At 36.0% G+C, this 19,094-nt stretch overlaps 1 protein-coding gene across 2 annotated transcripts in view; it reads left to right on the forward strand.

Moving 5' to 3' along the window:
* Positions 1–19,094, forward strand: part of MED13 (mediator complex subunit 13) — a 103,687-nt gene that overhangs the window by 62,584 nt on the left and 22,009 nt on the right. Inside the window, exons 12-18 of one of the 2 annotated variants that reach the window (XM_072747627.1) lie at positions 414–535; positions 2,559–2,649; positions 2,779–2,993; positions 4,480–4,676; positions 5,408–6,324; positions 15,336–15,497; positions 18,559–18,782. In XM_072747627.1, coding sequence (XP_072603728.1) covers positions 414–535; positions 2,559–2,649; positions 2,779–2,993; positions 4,480–4,676; positions 5,408–6,324; positions 15,336–15,497; positions 18,559–18,782 — 1,928 coding nt within the window. The remainder of the gene's footprint in view (positions 1–413; positions 536–2,558; positions 2,650–2,778; positions 2,994–4,479; positions 4,677–5,407; positions 6,325–15,335; positions 15,498–18,558; positions 18,783–19,094) is intronic. The other variant, XM_072747628.1, reaches the window with a different exon arrangement.

Here is a 19,094-nt window from a genome sequence, read left to right on the forward strand (position 1 = left end):
TACTGTTGGAGTTGATAATTCAATAATTGTCTGACTCAAGAGCCAGAGCACTTTAGTCATTATACTATGCTTCTTTCACATTTCAGGAAGATAGAAAAATAAAAGTGTGTGTGTATATGTGTGTGTGTACTTTTGTCCTAAGAGTGTTTATCTTTTTATTTGCTATATAAAAATCAGAATACTTAGCCATGTATGGATTACAAACCCTTGATGAGTTTCCTGGAGAAGTTACTACCGTTTATTTGCAACTTTATTTCTATGAAAAAAATTTATAGATTTTAAGCAAATCACAATTTCTTATTGCATAATACCCTTATAAGTTGAAAGTTAGTTATCCAGCTTAAATAAATAGAATAATACTATTTGGTCAATAGAAGAATTTTTTAGTTTGTTTTTCTGATTGACATATATAGATGCTCCACGCCCTACTAGTCATGCCCGTCCGCCATCAACCAGTTTGATATATGACTCAGACCTGGCTGTCTCTTATACTGACCTTGATAATCTCTTCAATTCTGATGAAGATGAACTAACAGTGAGTATTCTATTAATGATTAAAGTTATAGTTTGTTTTTCTTGATTTTATATGGACTCATTTTTCAGAAGTAATGTGTGACTAGAATAATAGGTTTTAGCTCTGAAAAACAGGAAATATTTTGGAATAAAATTTTATTAGTTCCTTTTTTTTTTCTTTCTTTCTTTTTTAAAGATTTTATTTATTCATGAGAGACACAGAGAGAGATGGGGGGGTGACAGAGATGCACGGAGCTGGACGTGGAACTCGATCCCGGGTCTCCAGGATCAGGCCCTGGGCTGAAGTGGCGCTAAACCACTGAGCCACCCAGGCTGCCCCGGTTTCTTTTTTTTAAACCTATATTTGAGCAATCGTGGCATAGTGTTGCCTATAAATTATGCGGGTTTTTTTCTTTTTTTTTATAAAAATATTTGAAGGATATGTGTGATTAAGCTTAATTTCTACATATATTCTTTTTCTGCAGTCTTTAGGAAGCACAATTATTTTCCTGTTCTTTGATCCTGTCACTTGAAAAATGACTCTGGCATTGACTCACATACATAAAATAACAAGTAATTAATATTAAAATTGTATACCTTGTCAATTTATTAAGGAATACTACTTATTTTGAGTATGTTTGGCATTATAGCCATTATTATAAGATAGCTGTATGCTATAATAATGAAAGAGGAAGAAGAAGAAATATTTAATTTTGAACGTCCATTTGCAGGGAAAGGTGATTATACAAGAAAGCTTAAAATGAGATTTGCTAGAATGTCAAGTCTTTAGTAAATTAATGAGCTGAGTGCTACATTATCATAAAAGGGAATTCCATTTTCATTTGCACAAGGGTAGCTTGGAAACTTTTTTTTTTTAAGATTTTGTTTATTTATTCATGAGAGACACAGATTGAGAGAGAGAGAGAGAGAGAGAGGGGCAGAGACACAGGCAGAGGAAGAAGCAGGCACCATGCAGGAGACATGGGACTTGATCCCAAGTCTCCAGGACGAGGCCCTGGGCTGAAGGCGGTGCTAAACCGCTGAGCCACCCGGGCTGCCCAGCTTGGAAACTTATATAGTACATTTGGTCTTTCTTGTTCTATATAATATATATTTTTAATCTTCTCTATTGTATATATATATATATACACACACATTTGTATGTACATTTGATTCTTTAATAAAGTGATATAAGGCAGCTATAGCTGTACATAAACTTACATTCTATATCCCTAAATACTTTGGGTACTTTTATGCTTTCTCTTTGTAACCATTCATGTATCAGCTGTGACTCTAGGGAGGTAAGATGTTGTGATTAGAACTCAGTCTACATGTTTATGACAAAATGGCTAACAGACTTGGAACCACGTCGTCAGATCTAAAAACATTGGTGACAGATTAGAGATGGTAAAACTTGATTTGTTCAATGTATTAAAACTGATTTTTAGTTAGGTATCTTGTTTTTCATATGAGATCTTTCTGAAGTTTGTGCTTTGCTTTACATGTTGTAGCATTTTTGTAAGAGTGAGGAGGTTATTAAATACGGTAAAATTGTAAATTAAATTAGAATTCAGAGGGGTGATTGATTATATAGGAAACTTTAATGTGTTTTATTTAAGGGGACAGATGCTTTTTGAGTATCTTTTACTAAGAAGTAGTTCTGATACTACAAATCCTTCTTATTGCAGGTTTCCTCTTTTTTTTTTTTTTTTTTTTTTTTTTTTAATTTTTATAGGCTTTAAATGATTGGTTATTTTTGCTTCTGTGTGTCCTGAAAGTGTTGGTCATGTTTTTTGGAAGAACTTTTCCCTCTGTTAATTTGCAGGATTATCAGATAAATAATCTGTTTCACTGATTGCCGAAAAAGTATTTTACATCTTCACAAATTGTATCTAATACCTATTATTTGGCTCTAGTACAACCAGAATAACATATTTGATAAATGGTTTTGTTTTGACCTTTAAGTTATATCTTAATGATTACCATCTTGGATCACCTTGAACTTTAAATTTCAGGTAAATAATGTGTTTTGTTTTTGTTAACAGCCTGGATCTAAAAAGTCAGCAAATGGAACAGATGATAAATCCAGCAGTAAGGAATCAAAGACAGGAAATCTAGACCCGTTATCTTGCATAAGTAAGCTTCCCAAATCTCCAGATAAATCTATAAATTTTTAATCTGAATAAAATTCCCCACCCCTTACTTGTACACACAGATTAACTTCTTTTTAGTCTTATGTTAAAATGTGTGTTTTATTAACTATAGGCACTGCAGATCTTCATAAAATGTATCCTACACCACCATCGTTGGAACAACATATTATGGGATTTTCTCCAATGAATATGAGTAATAAAGAATATGGTAGTATGGATATAACACCTGGAGGAACTGTTCTAGAAGGAAATAGTTCGAGTATGGGAACACAGTTCAAAATTGAGGTTGATGAAGGATTCTGTAGCCCAAAACCTTCTGAAATTAAAGTAAGTATTTTATTTTTCTAGAAAAACAATTCATTTCCTTTTTTTTTTTTTTTTGTTTTAAGAGAAGGGGAAAAGGAGAGGTAGAGGAATAGGGAGAGAGAGGATCTTAAGCAGGCTCCACACCCAGTGTGGATCTCACAACTCTTAAGATCATGACCTGTGCCAAAATCAAGGGTCAGACACCCAACCAACTGAGCCACCCAGGCACCCCTTCCAATATTTTCTTATAGATTGAGTTTGTTGCTGTATTTTAAAAAATCTATTCCTAGTGATTCTCATTTTGTAGTTACCAGATTTGAAGACTAGTGGTGACACTATTAAGAATGTAGTTAAGAACATATAGTCTGCTTCCATAATTTGGCTATTGTAAATAATGCTGCTTTAAATGTAGGGGTGCATCTATTCCTTTGAATTAGTGTTTTTGTAGTTTTTGAGTACATACCCAGTAGTGCAATTATTGAAATTTAGGGTAGTTCTATTTTTTAACTTTTTAAGGAACCTTCACTGTTTTCCACAGTGGCTGCACCAGTTTGCATTCCTCCTAGCAGTGCAAGAGGGTTCCCTTTTCTCCACCAACACCTATTGTTTCTTGTGTTTTTCATTTTAGCAATTCTTACAAGTGTGAGGTGATCTTACTGTAGTTGTTTGTTTGTTTGTTTGTTTGTTTGTTTACTTTAAGTTAGCTCCATCCCTACATGGGGCTCAAACTCAAGATCCTGAGATCAGGAGTTACATTCTACCAACTGAGCCAGGCAGGCACCTCTCTCGTTGTTTTGATTTGCCTATCCCTGACGATGAATGATGTTGAGCTTATGAATGGATAAAGAAGATGTATGTACACAGAGAGGAATATTATTCAGCCATAAAAAATGAAATCTTGCCATTTGCAATGATATAGATGGAGCTAGAGAGTATAATGCCAAGCAAAATACAAAATACATCAGAGAAAGAAATTTCGTATGTGACATATAACAAACAAAGGAAATGAGCAAAAAAAAAAAAAAAGAGAAACCAAGAAACACTTGACTATAAAGATAAACTGATGGTTGGTTACCAGAGGGGAAGTTAGTAGGGGATCAATGAAATAGGTGATGAAGATTGTTAAGGAGTGCATTGGTGATGAGCACTGGATAATGTACAGGATTACTGAATCACTATATTAACACACCTGAAACTAATATAGCACTGTATGTTAATTAACTAGAATTAAAATAGAATGCATTTAAGAATAGAATTACATTGAGGCACCTGGCTGGCTCAGTCAATAGAGCATGTGACCCGTGGTTTCCGGTCGTGAGTTGAAGCCCCATATGGAACACGGAGCGTACTTAAAAAAAAAAAAAAAAAAAAAAAGAAAAGAAAAGAAATAGAATTATATTTACATTTTATTGTTTTGTTTGAAGAGAGGGGGAAAAGGCTAGAATTAGTTTGGCCTTTTTTTCCCTTGGAAGATAAGATGCTGAATGTCATGGTCTTTGCATTGTAGGATTTTTCTTATGTCTATAAGCCTGAAAATTGTCAAGTTCTGGTGGGATGTTCCATGTTTGCACCTCTAAAAAGTCTACCAAGCCAATGTCTGCCTCCTATCAAGTTGCCAGAAGAGTGTATTTACCGTCAGAGTTGGACTGTTGGAAAATTGGAATTGCTTCCTTCAGGGCCTGCTGTGCCATTCATCAAAGAGGGGTATGCTTTAGATTTATGTTATTGGTATAGTGTAGGTGTGCTTATATAGCTTTAATTTTTTTTATAGAAGTACCTACTTTGCTAGTACTTAAAAAAAAAGATACTAGTTTTTTTTAATTCTAAAAGTGGCTTTTGATCAATAAATATAATGTTATTAGTTGAGTATGGATAAAGTGTTGGAAAACTTAAGACCATTATGCCTTGATTATTTGCCTCACTTTTTAGGAGGGGTTGACTTCAGAAGCATCTTTTATTTTGCTGTAAAATTCTAAATCCCATTTGTGTATTTGCCATATCACACACTTTTCATATTTTAATCTCTCTGAAATTTGGGTTATAATTGGCAGCATCTTAAGATTACCATTGTCCCTTATTGCATGTAAACATCTCTAAAATCAGGTATTTCTTTTTTTTCAACAGTGACCTCTTAGGATCAATGAAACATGGTTATTTGTTGTACAAGAAGTATAGATAGTAAATGTGGATGCCTAGGTTTGAATAAGTGTAAACAGATTTTATTTACAGTTTTGGAACTGGTTGGTTGGACCACAGTGGTCACCTAGAGTGGATGTATTAACCAGAAATATACTTTAACTATACTTGTAATTTTTGCATTAATTGTGTTTTCATAATTTTCAGCGTTACTGAAAAATACTGGGACATTTTTAGTTCTATTTCATATTACTAATATGTTCCTCTATGTGCTTGATTTTCTTTTATCTTTGTGATAGTAGTGATGGAAGTACTATTGATCAAGAATATGGTCCTGCTTACACACCTCAAACTCATACTTCTTTTGGGATGCCTCCGAGCAGCGCCCCTCCTAGTAACAGTGGAGCAGGAATTCTTCCTTCTCCATCTACACCTAGGTTTCCGACTCCAAGGACTCCAAGGACTCCAAGGACTCCCCGAGCTGGTGGACCTGCTAGTGCTCAAGGTTCAGTCAAATATGAAAATTCAGACTTGTATTCACCAGCTTCCACCCCATCCACATGCAGACCCCTTAATTCTGTTGAACCTGCAACTGTTCCCTCCATCCCTGAAGCACACAGTCTTTATGTAAATCTCATTCTTTCAGAATCAGTTATGAATTTGTTTAAAGACTGTAACTTTGATAGTTGCTGTATCTGTGTCTGCAATATGAATATCAAGGGTGCCGATGTTGGAGTTTACATTCCAGATCCAATGCAGGAAGCACAGTATAGGTGTACCTGTGGCTTCAGTGCTGTCATGAATAGAAAATTTGGAAACAATTCAGGATTATTTCTTGAAGATGAACTAGATATCATAGGACGCAACACAGAATGTGGCAAAGAAGCAGAAAAACGTTTTGAAGCTCTCAGGGCTACTTCTGCTGAACATGTTAATGGAGGATTAAAGGAATCTGAAAAATTCCCAGATGAATTGATATTATTGCTACAAGATCAGTGCACTAATTTATTTTCACCCTTCGGAGCAGCAGACCAAGACCCTTTTCCTAGAATTGGTGTAATTAGTAATTGGGTACGTGTTGAAGAGCGGGACTGTTGCAATGACTGCTACCTTGCATTAGAACATGGGCGTCAATTCATGGATAACATGTCAGGTGGAAAAGTTGATGAAGCACTTGTGAAAAGTTCATGCCTACATCCCTGGTCCAAAAGAAATGGTAAGTATCCTAATGGAATAATTTTCCTGTTTACTTTCCCTTAGTTGTATGACTGTTTTAAATTTCTGGGTTTTTTGTTTTGTTTTGTTTTGTTTTTTGTTTTTTGTTTCTTTGTGTCTTTTTTGGATTGTTTTTCTTAGGAAATAGTACTAAAGGCAGTTTTCCAAGTAGCTAATAGAGAATTTAAATTTAGACTTAAAACTCCTTTTGAATGACATTGTTAAAGGGAGAATTTCCTAGCAGTTTAGTTTAATTTCACCAATAAAAGTATGGTTATTGTAAGTCTGTAATTATGTCCTTATGTAGGAGTATAAAAGGCACTTTGCAGATGTTAATTAGCAGAAAATTACTAGTTGTCTGCTTTATTCAACATTCTTTCACTCATTAAATATTTACTGAGCGCCTGATATGTGCTACACACTGTTCCTTTATAAAGTACGGCATTAAATGAAGCAAACATACTTCCTGCCCTATTTGAGCCTATAATTTAGTGGGGAAGACGTAAACAAAAAAAGAGAAGTAATTATATAATGTTAGATAGTGACAAATGCTTTGAAGAAAAAGGAGGGGGAAAGGTGTGGAAAAGGACAAGATTGGGGCACCTAGGTATCTCTGTCAGTTAAGTGTCTGCCTTTAGCAATAGAAATATGAGTAGTAGGTTCTAGGTATATTTGGGAAATAGAACCTACAAGATTTGCTGATACAAGAGAAGATGAGGAATCAAGGATAGCTTGAGCAGCAAAGTGAATGATGGGTCTAATTATAGAGGAGGGAAACATTGGGGTAGGAGTTCAAGTGCACATTTGGAGATACAAGTTTTAAATTCAGAGGAGTGGGGCAGCCCGGGTGGCTCAGTAGTTTAGCGCCGCCTTCAGCCCAGGGCTTGATCCTGGAGACCCAGGCTCCCTGCGTGAAGCCTGCTTCTCCCTCTGCCTGTGTCTCTGCTGCGTGTGCGCTCTCTCTCTCTCTCTCTCTCTCTCTCTCTCTGTATCTCTCATGAATAAATAAATAAAATCTTAATTAATTCAGGGGAGTGGTTGGAGTTGTAGATTAAAGCTTTCTCGTCGGGTGCCTTGGGTGACTCAGTCAGTTAAGTGTCGGCCTTCAGTGGTAGGTCATGATACCAGGATGGGATTGAGCCCTTCATTGGGCTCTCTGCTCCATGGAGAGCTGGCTTCTCCCTCTCCCTCTGCCTTACCCCTGCTTGTGTTCTCCTGCTCTCTCCATCAAATAAAGAAATAAAATCTTTAAAAACATTTTTTTTCTTTTTGGAAATTTTCAATATTAAAATCTGGGGAGTTAAAAAAAAATCTGGGGAGTTAGATCAAACAACCTAGAGAATGACTAGAGAGAAGTCCAAGGATACAACTGATGTTTAGAGGTAGAGAAGAAAGGGAGGATCCAGGATAGGAAACAAGGAGGTGAGAGGAAAACCCAGAGAGTATGGTGCTCTAGAAGCCAAGTATGGGAAATGGTTGAAGGAGAAAATGGTCATCAGTGTCAAATAATGTTATACAGTTACAATGTTGGATACTTTACATGGAGTTCTAAAGATCTAATGAGGGGCAGCCCTGGTGGCGCAGCGGTTTAGCGCCGCCTGGAGCCCAGAGTGTGATCCTGGAGACCCGGGATCGAGTCTCACGTCAGGCTCCCTGTATGGAGCCTGCTTCTCCCTCTGCCTGTCTCTGCCTCTCTCTTTCTGTGTCTCTCATGAATAAATAAAATCTTTAAAAAAAAAAAAAAAAGATATAATGAGCTAATCCATATTAAGTGCTTATTACAGTGCTTGGAACATAGTAAGTACTGAATTAATAAAAGCTTCAATTATTAAAATAATCAACTAGATATTTTTCTTTCAGGCACAAACAACCTAATACTTTTAAAAAGATATCTCAGTATACGATTACCTTTTCTAACTTTTGGTTATTGTACAGAAAATTAGCCTCCTTGAAAATGTGGTTTTTGGTAAAGATCTTTTCTAAGGTGATGTGTGCCATATAATAACTTTTCTTTGGTCCATGTGTCATTCACTAATTCTGTAATTTTTTTTTTTTTGACATGTGCAAAGCAATATCCCCTACCTTTAAATTGTTTAGGTACTACTCAGAGAACCAAAAGTATAATGCAGGGTTGAAAGAAAGAAAAATACCCTAAATGCCCATTGACAGGAGAATAGATAAATAATTACGGTAGTACAGATAGAATGTTGTATAGTTCGAACATGAATAAAACTATATATAACAAACAAATGAATCTTAGTATTGAGGGGAAGGAGTGTGGGAACAAGTCCTAGAAGATTATAAATGGTAAAGTTACCTTTTTGTAAAGCTTTAAAACAAGTAAAACTAAATATTTCGTAGATGCTCATGAAATTAAGATAGTGGTAATTTTCAAAAGCTGAGGGAAGGATAGAACAGGGAGAAGCACTAATAAGATTGTTCTGGTGATGTTCTAGCTCTTGATCTATGAGATCGTAGTTGTTCATAATATTATTATTAAAGAAAATTTGTGGTATAGGAGGGCAGTACTTGGACCAATGGTTAATATTTTGTTCATGACGTAGTTTGATGATGCATTGAACTACTTAAACTCAAGCACCAAGTTAAAAAAGAAAAAGGTATAAATGAATGTCATAGGTGTTCAAAAGGCAAGATTGTTTCAAACATGGGTAGTAGTTAAGAATATATGTTGTGGAGGCCGACTGCTTGAGTTTGAAATACTGCTTTATCACTATATACTGTGACCATGGGCAAGTTATTTAATCTCTCTGTGCCTCAATTTTCTTAAATTGTGTCAATAATAGTATTTGTCCCAAATAGGCTTGAGAGGAGGATCAGTGTTCTATGTAACACAGAGAGTAGTGCCTGGCACAAACTAAGAACTCAGGTATTAGCAGTTAGTAGTAATAGCAGAAGCAATAGCCTTAGTGGTACTCTATTTCTATTATTTGTTTTTAAGATCCAACTCATCTTGAAAGTTTTTATCACAAGAAAAAATATGTAACTATGTATGGTGATGGATGTTAACTGGACTTACTGTGGTGGTCATTTTGCAATATATACAAATATTAAATCATTACATTGTACACCTGAAACTAATGTTTATGCCAGTTTTACCTTGATAAAAAATTTTTAAAAGGACCAACTTATTTGCCAGAAAGAAAATATGAAGCCTCAGCGTGTTTTGTGTAACAATAAACATTGATGTAAATATGAAACTTTACAGCCATAGAGATAAATTTCATCCTAACAACTTGTGTTAAAATAATTCAAAACAGGGCAGCCCTGGTGGCCCAGCGGTTTAGCGCCACCTTCAGCCCGGGGTGTGATCCTGGAGACCCGGGATCAAGTCCCACATCGGGCTCCCTGCACGGAGCCTACTTCTCCCTCTGCCCACCCCACCCCCCTGTCATAAATAAGTAAATAAAATCTTTTTTAAAAAAATAATTCTAAACAGAGGTGCCTGCTTAGATCGGTTGTAAGAGCACTCCACTCTTGGTCTTGGGGTCATGAATTCAAGTCCCTGGTTGGGTGCAAATTACTTAAATAGATATTTTTTTAAAAAGTAATTCAAAAGGCACCTGGGTAGCTCAGTCAGTTAAGTGTCTGCCTTTGGCTTTAGTCATGATCTCATGGTCCTGGGATTCAGATAGGGCTCTCTACTCAGCAGGGAGTCAGCTTCTCCCTCTTCCTCTGCTCCTCTTCCTTGTTTGTGTTTGCACAAGCTCGCTCTCTCTCAAATAAATAAATGAAATATTTTTTTAAAAAAATACTGTAATATTGGATAATATTGGAGTACTTCGTTAAACTACAGCAGTCTCATTAAAGAAAAGGTCCTACATTAGGCCTTTGCCCTAATTGTTTCCCCTGTCTGGGATACCTTTCCCTCGTGTGTTTACAAGGGTAAACCATCTTTTGTCTCCTTTAAATCTTCTCAGATGTCAGGGTACCTGGGTGGCTCAGGTGGTTAAGCATCTGACTTGATCTCAGGTCAGGTCTTGATATCGGGGTCGTGAGTTCAAGTCTCATGTTGGACTTCATGCTGGGCATGGAACCTAATGTAAAAAAATCAAAATCTTCTCAGATGTCATTTTCTTAGTATAAAATTAGAAACTCCTCTTCATGTTCTCCATCCTCCTCCTTTTGCTTTTTTCTATAGTGTTTGTATTACCTTCTAACATACTGTGTTAGTTTGTTGATTAATTGTCTCTCCATTAAATTTCCCCAGTGCAAGTTCTGTGTACATGCTAGGGTTTTTGTGTTTTGTTTGTTGATATACCCCAGTACTTAAAACAGTGCCTGGCAAATAGTAGATGTCCAAGGTGTTTTAAAATTTTGAAGAAATTACAAATGTAAAAGCTATAGTTTGTGTATTTTAATGGTAATGTTTATTTTTTTCATGATAGGGAAAGCTTTGTTCTAGTTATGAAAAAATACATACTTGCTGAAAGGAATGAATCCCGACAGTGCAGAGAAATAGAAGTAAAAATTGCCCAAATTTCTGCCCATTCATACCATTACAGCACTCTAAGACCATTCTTCTTCAACAGCTTTATTGTTTAAACTTTATGAACCAACCTCTGCTAGCTTCCGATTTTCCTTCTGCAGTTTCCTCACCTCTCTCAGCCCTCACAGAATTGAAAAGAGTTAGGGTCTTGCTCTGGATTAGGTTTTGGCTTAAGAAAATGTGTTCTATCCAGACCACTAAAACTTTCTCCATATTGGCAAAACCTTTGACTTTTCATCTCATTTGCGTGTTCACTGGAGTAGCACTTTTAATTTTCTTTGAGAACTTTTCTTTTGCATTCACAACTTGGCTATTTGGTGCAACTTAGCTTTCAGCCTCTGTGGGCCTTCAACATGCCTTCCTCACTAAGCTTAATCATTTCTAGCTTTTGATTTAATGTACAACTCTTCCATTCACCTGACACTTAGAGGCCTTGCAAGGTTATTAACTGGTCTAATTTCAATATTGTTGTGTCTCAGGGAATAAAGAGGCCCAAGGAGAGGGAGAGAGATAAACAGCCAATTCTGGAGCAGTCAGCATTTATCAAATATGCCATCTTATATATATGTGCATGGTTCGTGGGGTCCTCCAAAATTTCCTCCAAAATTTCTAATAGCGACATCAAAGATCACTAATAGCGACATCAAAGATCACTGCAACATATATAGTAATAATAAAAAAACCTGAAATATTGGGAGAATTACCCAAGTGTGACAGAGAGACGAAGTAAGCAGATGGTATTGGGAAAATGACACCAATAGACCTGTTTGTTACGTGGTTGCCAGAAACTATCAACCTGTAAGAAATTGTGAAACAACAAAGCAAGATATGCCTGTATTCACAGAGTTATATACCCATCACCACTGTTGGTTTTAGAACATTTCATCACCGTCACCCACTACTGGGTATCATCCATACCCAGTAGAATTTACTACCTAGTTCCCTCCAAACCCTCCCCCTCAATGCCAGTCAACTACATTCTCTCTATATAGATTGTTTTGGACATTTCACATAAGTAGAATCATACACCATATGATTGGTTTCTTTTACTTAGCATAGTGTTCTCAAAGTTTATCCATGTAGCATGCATTAGTACTTAATTGCTTTTTATTGACAAATGATATTCTCTTGTATTGGGTATACCACACTTTATCCATTCATCTGTTGATGGATGTTTGGGTTGTTTCCACTCCTTGGCTATTAAGAATAATGCTGGTGTGAACATTTGTGTACAAGTTTTTATGTGAACATATGTTTTTATTACTCGTGGGTGTACTTACTGGGTCCTAGATCTCTTTTACCTTTTGAGGAATTGCCAGACTGTTTTCCAAAGCAGCCCTACCATTGTAGATTCCCACCAGCAATGTGTGAGGGTTCTGCTTTCTCCACATCATTAACACTTGTCATATTGTCTTTTTGATTATAGTCATCATAGTGAGTGTGAAGTATCATCTCATTGTGGTTTTGATTTGCATTTCCTTAATGACTCTTCATGTGCTTATTACCCATTTGTATATCTTTGGAGAAATGTCTTTTCAGAGCTTTTGTAGCATTTTTTAATGAGACTTTTTTGTTTTCATCATTGAATTGTAAGTTCTTTATATGTTCTGGATACAAGTCTCTCATCAGATACATGATTTGCAAATATTTTCCATTCTCTGGGTTGTCTTTTTACTTTCTTGATGGTATCCTTTGAGGCAGAATAGTCTTTAATTTTAATGAACTTCGCATACTTACTTTCTTGTTGCTTGTGCTTTTGGTGTCATATCTAAAAAGGCTTTTCCTAACCCTAAGTCATGAATTATTACTGTGTTTCTTCTAGGAGTTTTATAGTTAGAGCACTTATATTTAGGTATATAATCCATTCCAAACTAATTTTTGTGTTAATAGGTATAAGCTTTTACATGTGGATATCCAACAGTCTTAGAACCACTTGTTAAAAAGATTATCTTCCATTAAATTGTCTTGACACCCTGTCAAAAATAAATTAACCAAAAATAAGAGATTTCTGGATGTTCAGTTCTGTTCTACTGATCTATGTGTCTGTCCTTCATGATCATTCTTAAAAATCATTTGTAACCTTTTTTTTTTAAAGATTATATTTATTTACTTGACAGAGCATGAGTGAGGGAGATTGGCAGAGAGAAGCAGACTCCCCACTGAGCAGGGAGCCATTCATAGGGCTTGATCCCTGGATCATGACCTTAGCCAAAGGCAGACTCTTAATCAATTGAGCTACCCAGGCATCCCCATTTATATAACCTTGTTATCATTGTTTCCAATCAGGTTTCAGGTTTTTTTTTTTTTTTTTTTTTTTATGTATCAGGTTTCAGTTTTAATAGAGACCTAGCACCTGTCATTATATACAGTTATATTTCTTTTCCATGGCACTCTTGCCCACAAGATTATAAAGACCCTTCAAGACGTGAATAAAAATTTATTTACACAGTGTTCCCCACAGCTAGCATAATTCCTGGCCCATGGTAGGTTTTCAATAAAAATGTTTTCTAAAAGAATGAAAAAGTATTTGAGAATCTTTCTGAATTAAAATCGAAATAAAAATTTCTGAGCTAAACCCAGGACAGAATTTCTTAGGATACCTCAGCATATATGTCTTCAAAAGGTTCCCATATGACTATGATAAACAACTTTATCAATAGCAACTTTTTGTAGACTTCATTTTATGTGAATATTTAGATATGAATACATATAATTGTATTTTATACTATTTGTGTAAACCATCTTCTATAGACAGTGTTTTTTGTGGGAAGATTTTGATTATGAATTCAGTTTATTTTTTTTTTAAGATTTTATTTATTTATTCATGAGAGAAAGAGGCAGAGACACAGGCAGAGGGAGAATCAGGCTCCATGCAGGGAGCCCAACGTGGGACTCAATCCCAGGTCTCCAGGATCACACCCTGGGCTGAACGCGGCGCTAAACTGCTGAGTCACCTGGGCTGCCCATATAGATAGTTTTGTAACTTACTTTGATTTACCAGTGTGTAAGTCCTTAGTCCATTTCTGATAACTCTGTTGTTACTTAAATGACTATATATTCTATTATTTATTATGTATTTTTTTAGGGAGGGGCAGAATGAGAGGGAAAGAGAGAATCTTAAGCAGGCCCCATGCCCAGTGTGGAGCCCAGCCTGAGGCTTGATACCACAACCCTGAGATCATGACCTGGGCCGAAATCAAGAGTCAGATGCCCAACCAGCTGAGCCACACAGGCGACCCTACAGTAGTAGTTTATTTAAACATAATAGTTACTAAGCAATATATCTGAAATTAAATTACTTATAATTCTGTACATTATTTAGGTCTAGGGATTGAAAGCCAGAAATAACAAATTAGGCAATGATAATAATTAAAGTTGAATAATTTAATGTACAAGTGCTCAAACATGTTTAATGGTACAACTGAATGAACTGGGGGTGCAGATTAATTATATCAGTAACATTTAGTGATTTTTTTTTTTAAAGCCATTTGACATTTAAGAGCAGTATCTTTCATATTCATTTTGATAGTTGGTCAGAAATACAAGTCATAATATCTATAAATCTGTAAGTCTAGATATATAAAATATTTATGGATATTATAACACTTTTTATAGTACAAGTAAGTTCGTTACTGTATAAGTTCTGTATTTCAGCATTGTTTACAGTCTGTTTTTCCCAAATTAAACTTTAATCAATGTAACCAGTCTTATCTATCTGATCATTTTACCATAGTGGTGGTTATTAAAGTACACAGTTTATAACTCATTTCAATATGAGGTAGAGTTCTTTCTGGGAAAATACAGGCACCAAAAACAATAAAAACAAATGCAAAAAAAAAAGAAATAATTTGATTAATTTATAAATTGAGGCGCCTGGATGGTCCAGTGGTTGAGCGTCTGTCTTTGGCTTAGGTCATGATTCTGGGGCCTGGGATCCAGTGCCACATCAGGCTCCCCATAGGAGTCTGCTTCTCTCTGTGCCTGTGTCTCTGCCTCCCTCTGTGTCTCTCATGAATAAATAAATTTAAAAAAAAATTACAGATTGGCTAGTGAGCTAATGAATGATTTTTATGGAGAAGAGTTATAACATTATGTCTGTTCTAGGTAAGTATCTAAAAGAACCATTTCTTTTTCTTTTTCTTTTTCTTTTTTTTTTTTTTTAGATTTTTTTATTTATTCATTAATGAGAGAGAGAGAGAGAGTGAGACAGAGACACAGGCAGAGGGAGAAGCAGGCTCCACACAGGGAGCCCGACGCAGGACTCGATCCTGGGACCCCAGGATCAGGCCCTGGGCTGAAGGCTGTGCTAAACCGCTGAGCCACCCAGGCTGCCCCAAAAGAACCATTTCTACAGACTATTTGAAATAGAACTTAATATAGTTCTTTGCACAAGCAAATGCTTAATCTTGATGAAAGTTGAGCTTTCATGTATTTTGTTATGATTAAGTTTTATTTCTTTGTGTTGGCAATCACAATTCTTAGTTTTTTTTTTTTAATGGTTGTAGATGTGAGTATGCAGTGTTCACAGGATATACTTCGAATGCTCCTATTTCTTCAGCCAGTTCTTCAGGATGCTATTCAGAAAAAAAGAACAGTAAGGCCTTGGGGAGTTCAAGGTCCTCTCACTTGGCAACAATTTCATAAAATGGCTGGCCGAGGCTCTTATGGTAAGTAATTTATATTAATGTGTGTTGACTGATTTTATATCAGCCTTCCATTTTTGTGCCCAACTTGGAATAAGCACATTTGTTTTCCTTAAATATTTTTATGGCATATACTTGACTTAAGACTAGTGTGGTAAATCTTAGCCTTCATTACTTCAGACATTTCCAACATTCACTTTACTAGGCTCTCCTAGGCTCTCCTCTTCTTCAGAAAGAACAGCTTCACTTAAATCTATTTTTACAGATTAGACTAATCAGTTAAGGTTTTGTATGAAGAAGAATCATACTGTCAATTTTTTTAAATGAATACTACTTTCATTGTAAATTATCATTTTACAAAGTTGAATGAAGAATGGGGCAAAAAAGGAGGGGATAATACTAGTGATGAAAGACTGCTAGTTCTTCATTAAAAAAAAGAAAAGGCAGAAATTTGCTGGTATTAAAAGTAGCAAATGCATGCTCTAATATGGTACACTATAGAGGGGTGCCTGGCTGGCTCAGTTGTTGGAGCATGTGGCCCTTGATCTCAGGGTGTGAGTTCAAGCTCCACATTGGGTATAGAGATTACTTAAAATCCTTGGGGCGCTTGGATGGCTCAGTTGGTTAAGCGTCTGTCTTCGGCTCAGGTTATGATCCCAGGGTCCTGGGATGGAAGCTCCATGTTGGGACCCTGCTTCACTCTCCCACTACCCCACCCCCTGCCTGTGCTTACTCTCTCTATAAAATAAAAAGAGCTTTTTAATATAATAAAATCTTTATATCTATTAAGATTTATGGTCATCTATCAAGGCAAAGAATATTCAAAATACTTGAATTATCTTTTGAAGATTGTCTCTGAAAGGTAGAAGTGAAGCTTTTAAGTTATATTTGGAATAATAGTTTTTAACATTGAAATCTTTGACTTCCATGCATAGTTTTAGAATGCATTATGCACAGAAGTAGTAGATTTGCTCATATTTTCCTTTTCTTTTTTTAATGGCTAAATAATCATTTAAAAAAAAACTTGACATTCAGTGAAGAATGCAGGTTAACTATATTTTTACATTTTAAAAAAAACCAAAATAGACACCTGGGTGGTTCAGTGGTTGGGCGTCTGCCTTCAGCTCAGGGTGTGATCTACCAGTTCTGGGATCGAGTCCGACATCAAGCTCCCTGTGTGGGGCCTGCTTCTCTCTGACTATGTCTCTGCCTCTCTCTGTGTGTCTCTCATGAGTAAAGAAATAAAATATTAAAAAAAAAAGTAGACACATACATGCATACTTCTGCCCCTTACTGACCAGTACATATAGATCTACCTTTATTTATTTACTTATTTATTTTTAAAGATTTTAATTATTTATTCATGAGAGACACAGAGAGGCAGAGACACAGGCAGAGGGAGAAGCAGGCTCCATGCAGAGACCCCGACGTGGGACTCGATCCCAGGTCTCCAGGATCATGCCTTGGGCTGAAGGCGGCGCTAAACCACTGAGCCACCAGGCTGGCTGTCCTATCTACCTTTATTTTTAATGGGTTCACATATTTCATCGTTCTTTATGTATGGTGATATTTTACCAATCCATTTACCAGTGTTTATGGACATATTGTTTCTGTCATCATCATCACAACTGTTTTTCTATATTGCATACATTCCTGGCTTAAAGGATGTATGCTTTTGTTGTGTGTTTGTTTGTTTGTTTATTTTATTATTTTTTTTTTAGTGCTGCCAAATTACTCTCTATATAACAGTTTAAACTCCCATCAGCAAAATGCCTGTTTCCCCAAATCCTTGCCAGTAGGTGCTGAGTGAATGGGTGGAAATGGTTGTTTTATTATACTTTGAGAAATATAATAGTACAGACTGTAAGAGTAGAGTTCCTGGCCTCTAATTCCATATCTATTACTTCTTGTATGATATTGGATAAGTTGCTTAACTTTTTTTTTTTAACTAAAAATTTTTATTAATCCATGAAAGATACAGAGAGAGAGGTAGAGACATAGGCAGAGGGAAAAGCAGACTCCCCGGGGATCCCAATGTGGGACTCGATCCTAGGACCTGGGATCACAACCTGAGCCAAAGGCAGGTGCTCAACCACTGAGCCACTCAGGTGTCCCAGTTGTTTAACTTCTTCATTCCTGCTTTCTCATCTCTAAAATGAGATTCATATTAGTATCTGCCTTATATGATTTTTGTGAGGATTAAATGAGTTAATATGTATAAAGATCTTTGAACAGTTCCTAGCACATAGTAAATGTTATAATTGTTCACTATTAAAATTGCTTTCTCTTAAAGAGATTGAGCACTGTTTACATATCAGATATATCTGTTTCTGTGAATTTTGTTCATATCTTTTACCCATTTTTCTGTTAGGTTGTTGATCATTTTCTTAGGGATTTATATAAGTCACCTTTATATGGTTGGGAAATTAACCTTTTTGTCATATGCATTATAAACCTTTCTCCCAATTTGGTGTTAATTATTTGGCTTTTTTATAGTGTTTTTTATGCCAAGTTTTAAAATATATATAGTCAGATTAATCTGCTTTTAAATGAGATTTTGCGTTATGCTTAGAAAGTCTTTCTCCAATCCAAAATTATAGAAAATAAAACTCCCCTATGTTTTCTTTTGTACTAAGTTTTTTCATTCAACTTAATTTTTTTTTACAGCTATGTGAAGGTATAAGTCATATGTTCCATTAAGACCATTCATTTAGCAGGGCAGCCCTGGTGGCGCTGCAGTTTGGTGCCGCCTGCAGCCTGGGGCGTGATCATGGAGTCCCGGGATGGAGTCCCACATTGGGCTCCCTGCATGGAGCCTGCTTCTCCCTCTGCCTGTGTCTCTGCCTCTCTCTCTCTCTGTGTCAATGAATAAATAAACAAAATCTTTAAAAAAAAAGAAAAAGAAAAGACCATTTAGCAAATTTCTAACTGTGGAAAAGTCTCAATTATTGATTGGCTTTAGATATTTTTGTCTTGAATAAAATATTTTTAATAATAACGATTTCAGTAACTTTGATATTTAAATAAAAGGAAGACACATAACTTTTCTTAAATGTTTTTCTTAAAATATGTTTTTCTTATTTAGGAACTGATGAATCCCCTGAACCACTGCCAATCCCTACGTTTTTGTTGGGTTATGATTATGATTTTCTGGTGCTTTCTCCATTTGCACTCCCCTATTGGGAGAGACTTATGCTGGAACCCTATGGATCTCAAAGAGATATAGCCTATGTTGTATTATGTCCAGAAAATGAAGCCTTGTTAAATGGAGCCAAAAGCTTTTTTAGAGACCTCACTGCAATATATGAGGTAGGTGTTTAAAAAGAGGTAGCATTCCTATAATTGAGTCTCTTATGGCATAGGAAAAACAGGGTCACCGGAGGGGAGGACGGTAGGGGGACTGGGTAACTGGGTGATGAACATTAAGGTGGGCATGTGATGTAATGAGCATTGGGTGTTATATAAGACTGATGAACCAATGACCTCTCCCTCTGAAACCAATAAAACATTATGTTAATTAATTGAATTTAAAGAAAATTTTATAAGAGTAGCATTCAGTTGGGAGTCTGCTTTTCCATTCTCCCTCTTCCCCTCCCCCTGGCTCATGCTCACTCACTCTTT

This window comes from Vulpes vulpes, chromosome 2 (assembly GCF_048418805.1).
Source record: "Vulpes vulpes isolate BD-2025 chromosome 2, VulVul3, whole genome shotgun sequence".
NCBI lineage: Eukaryota > Metazoa > Chordata > Mammalia > Carnivora > Canidae > Vulpes > Vulpes vulpes.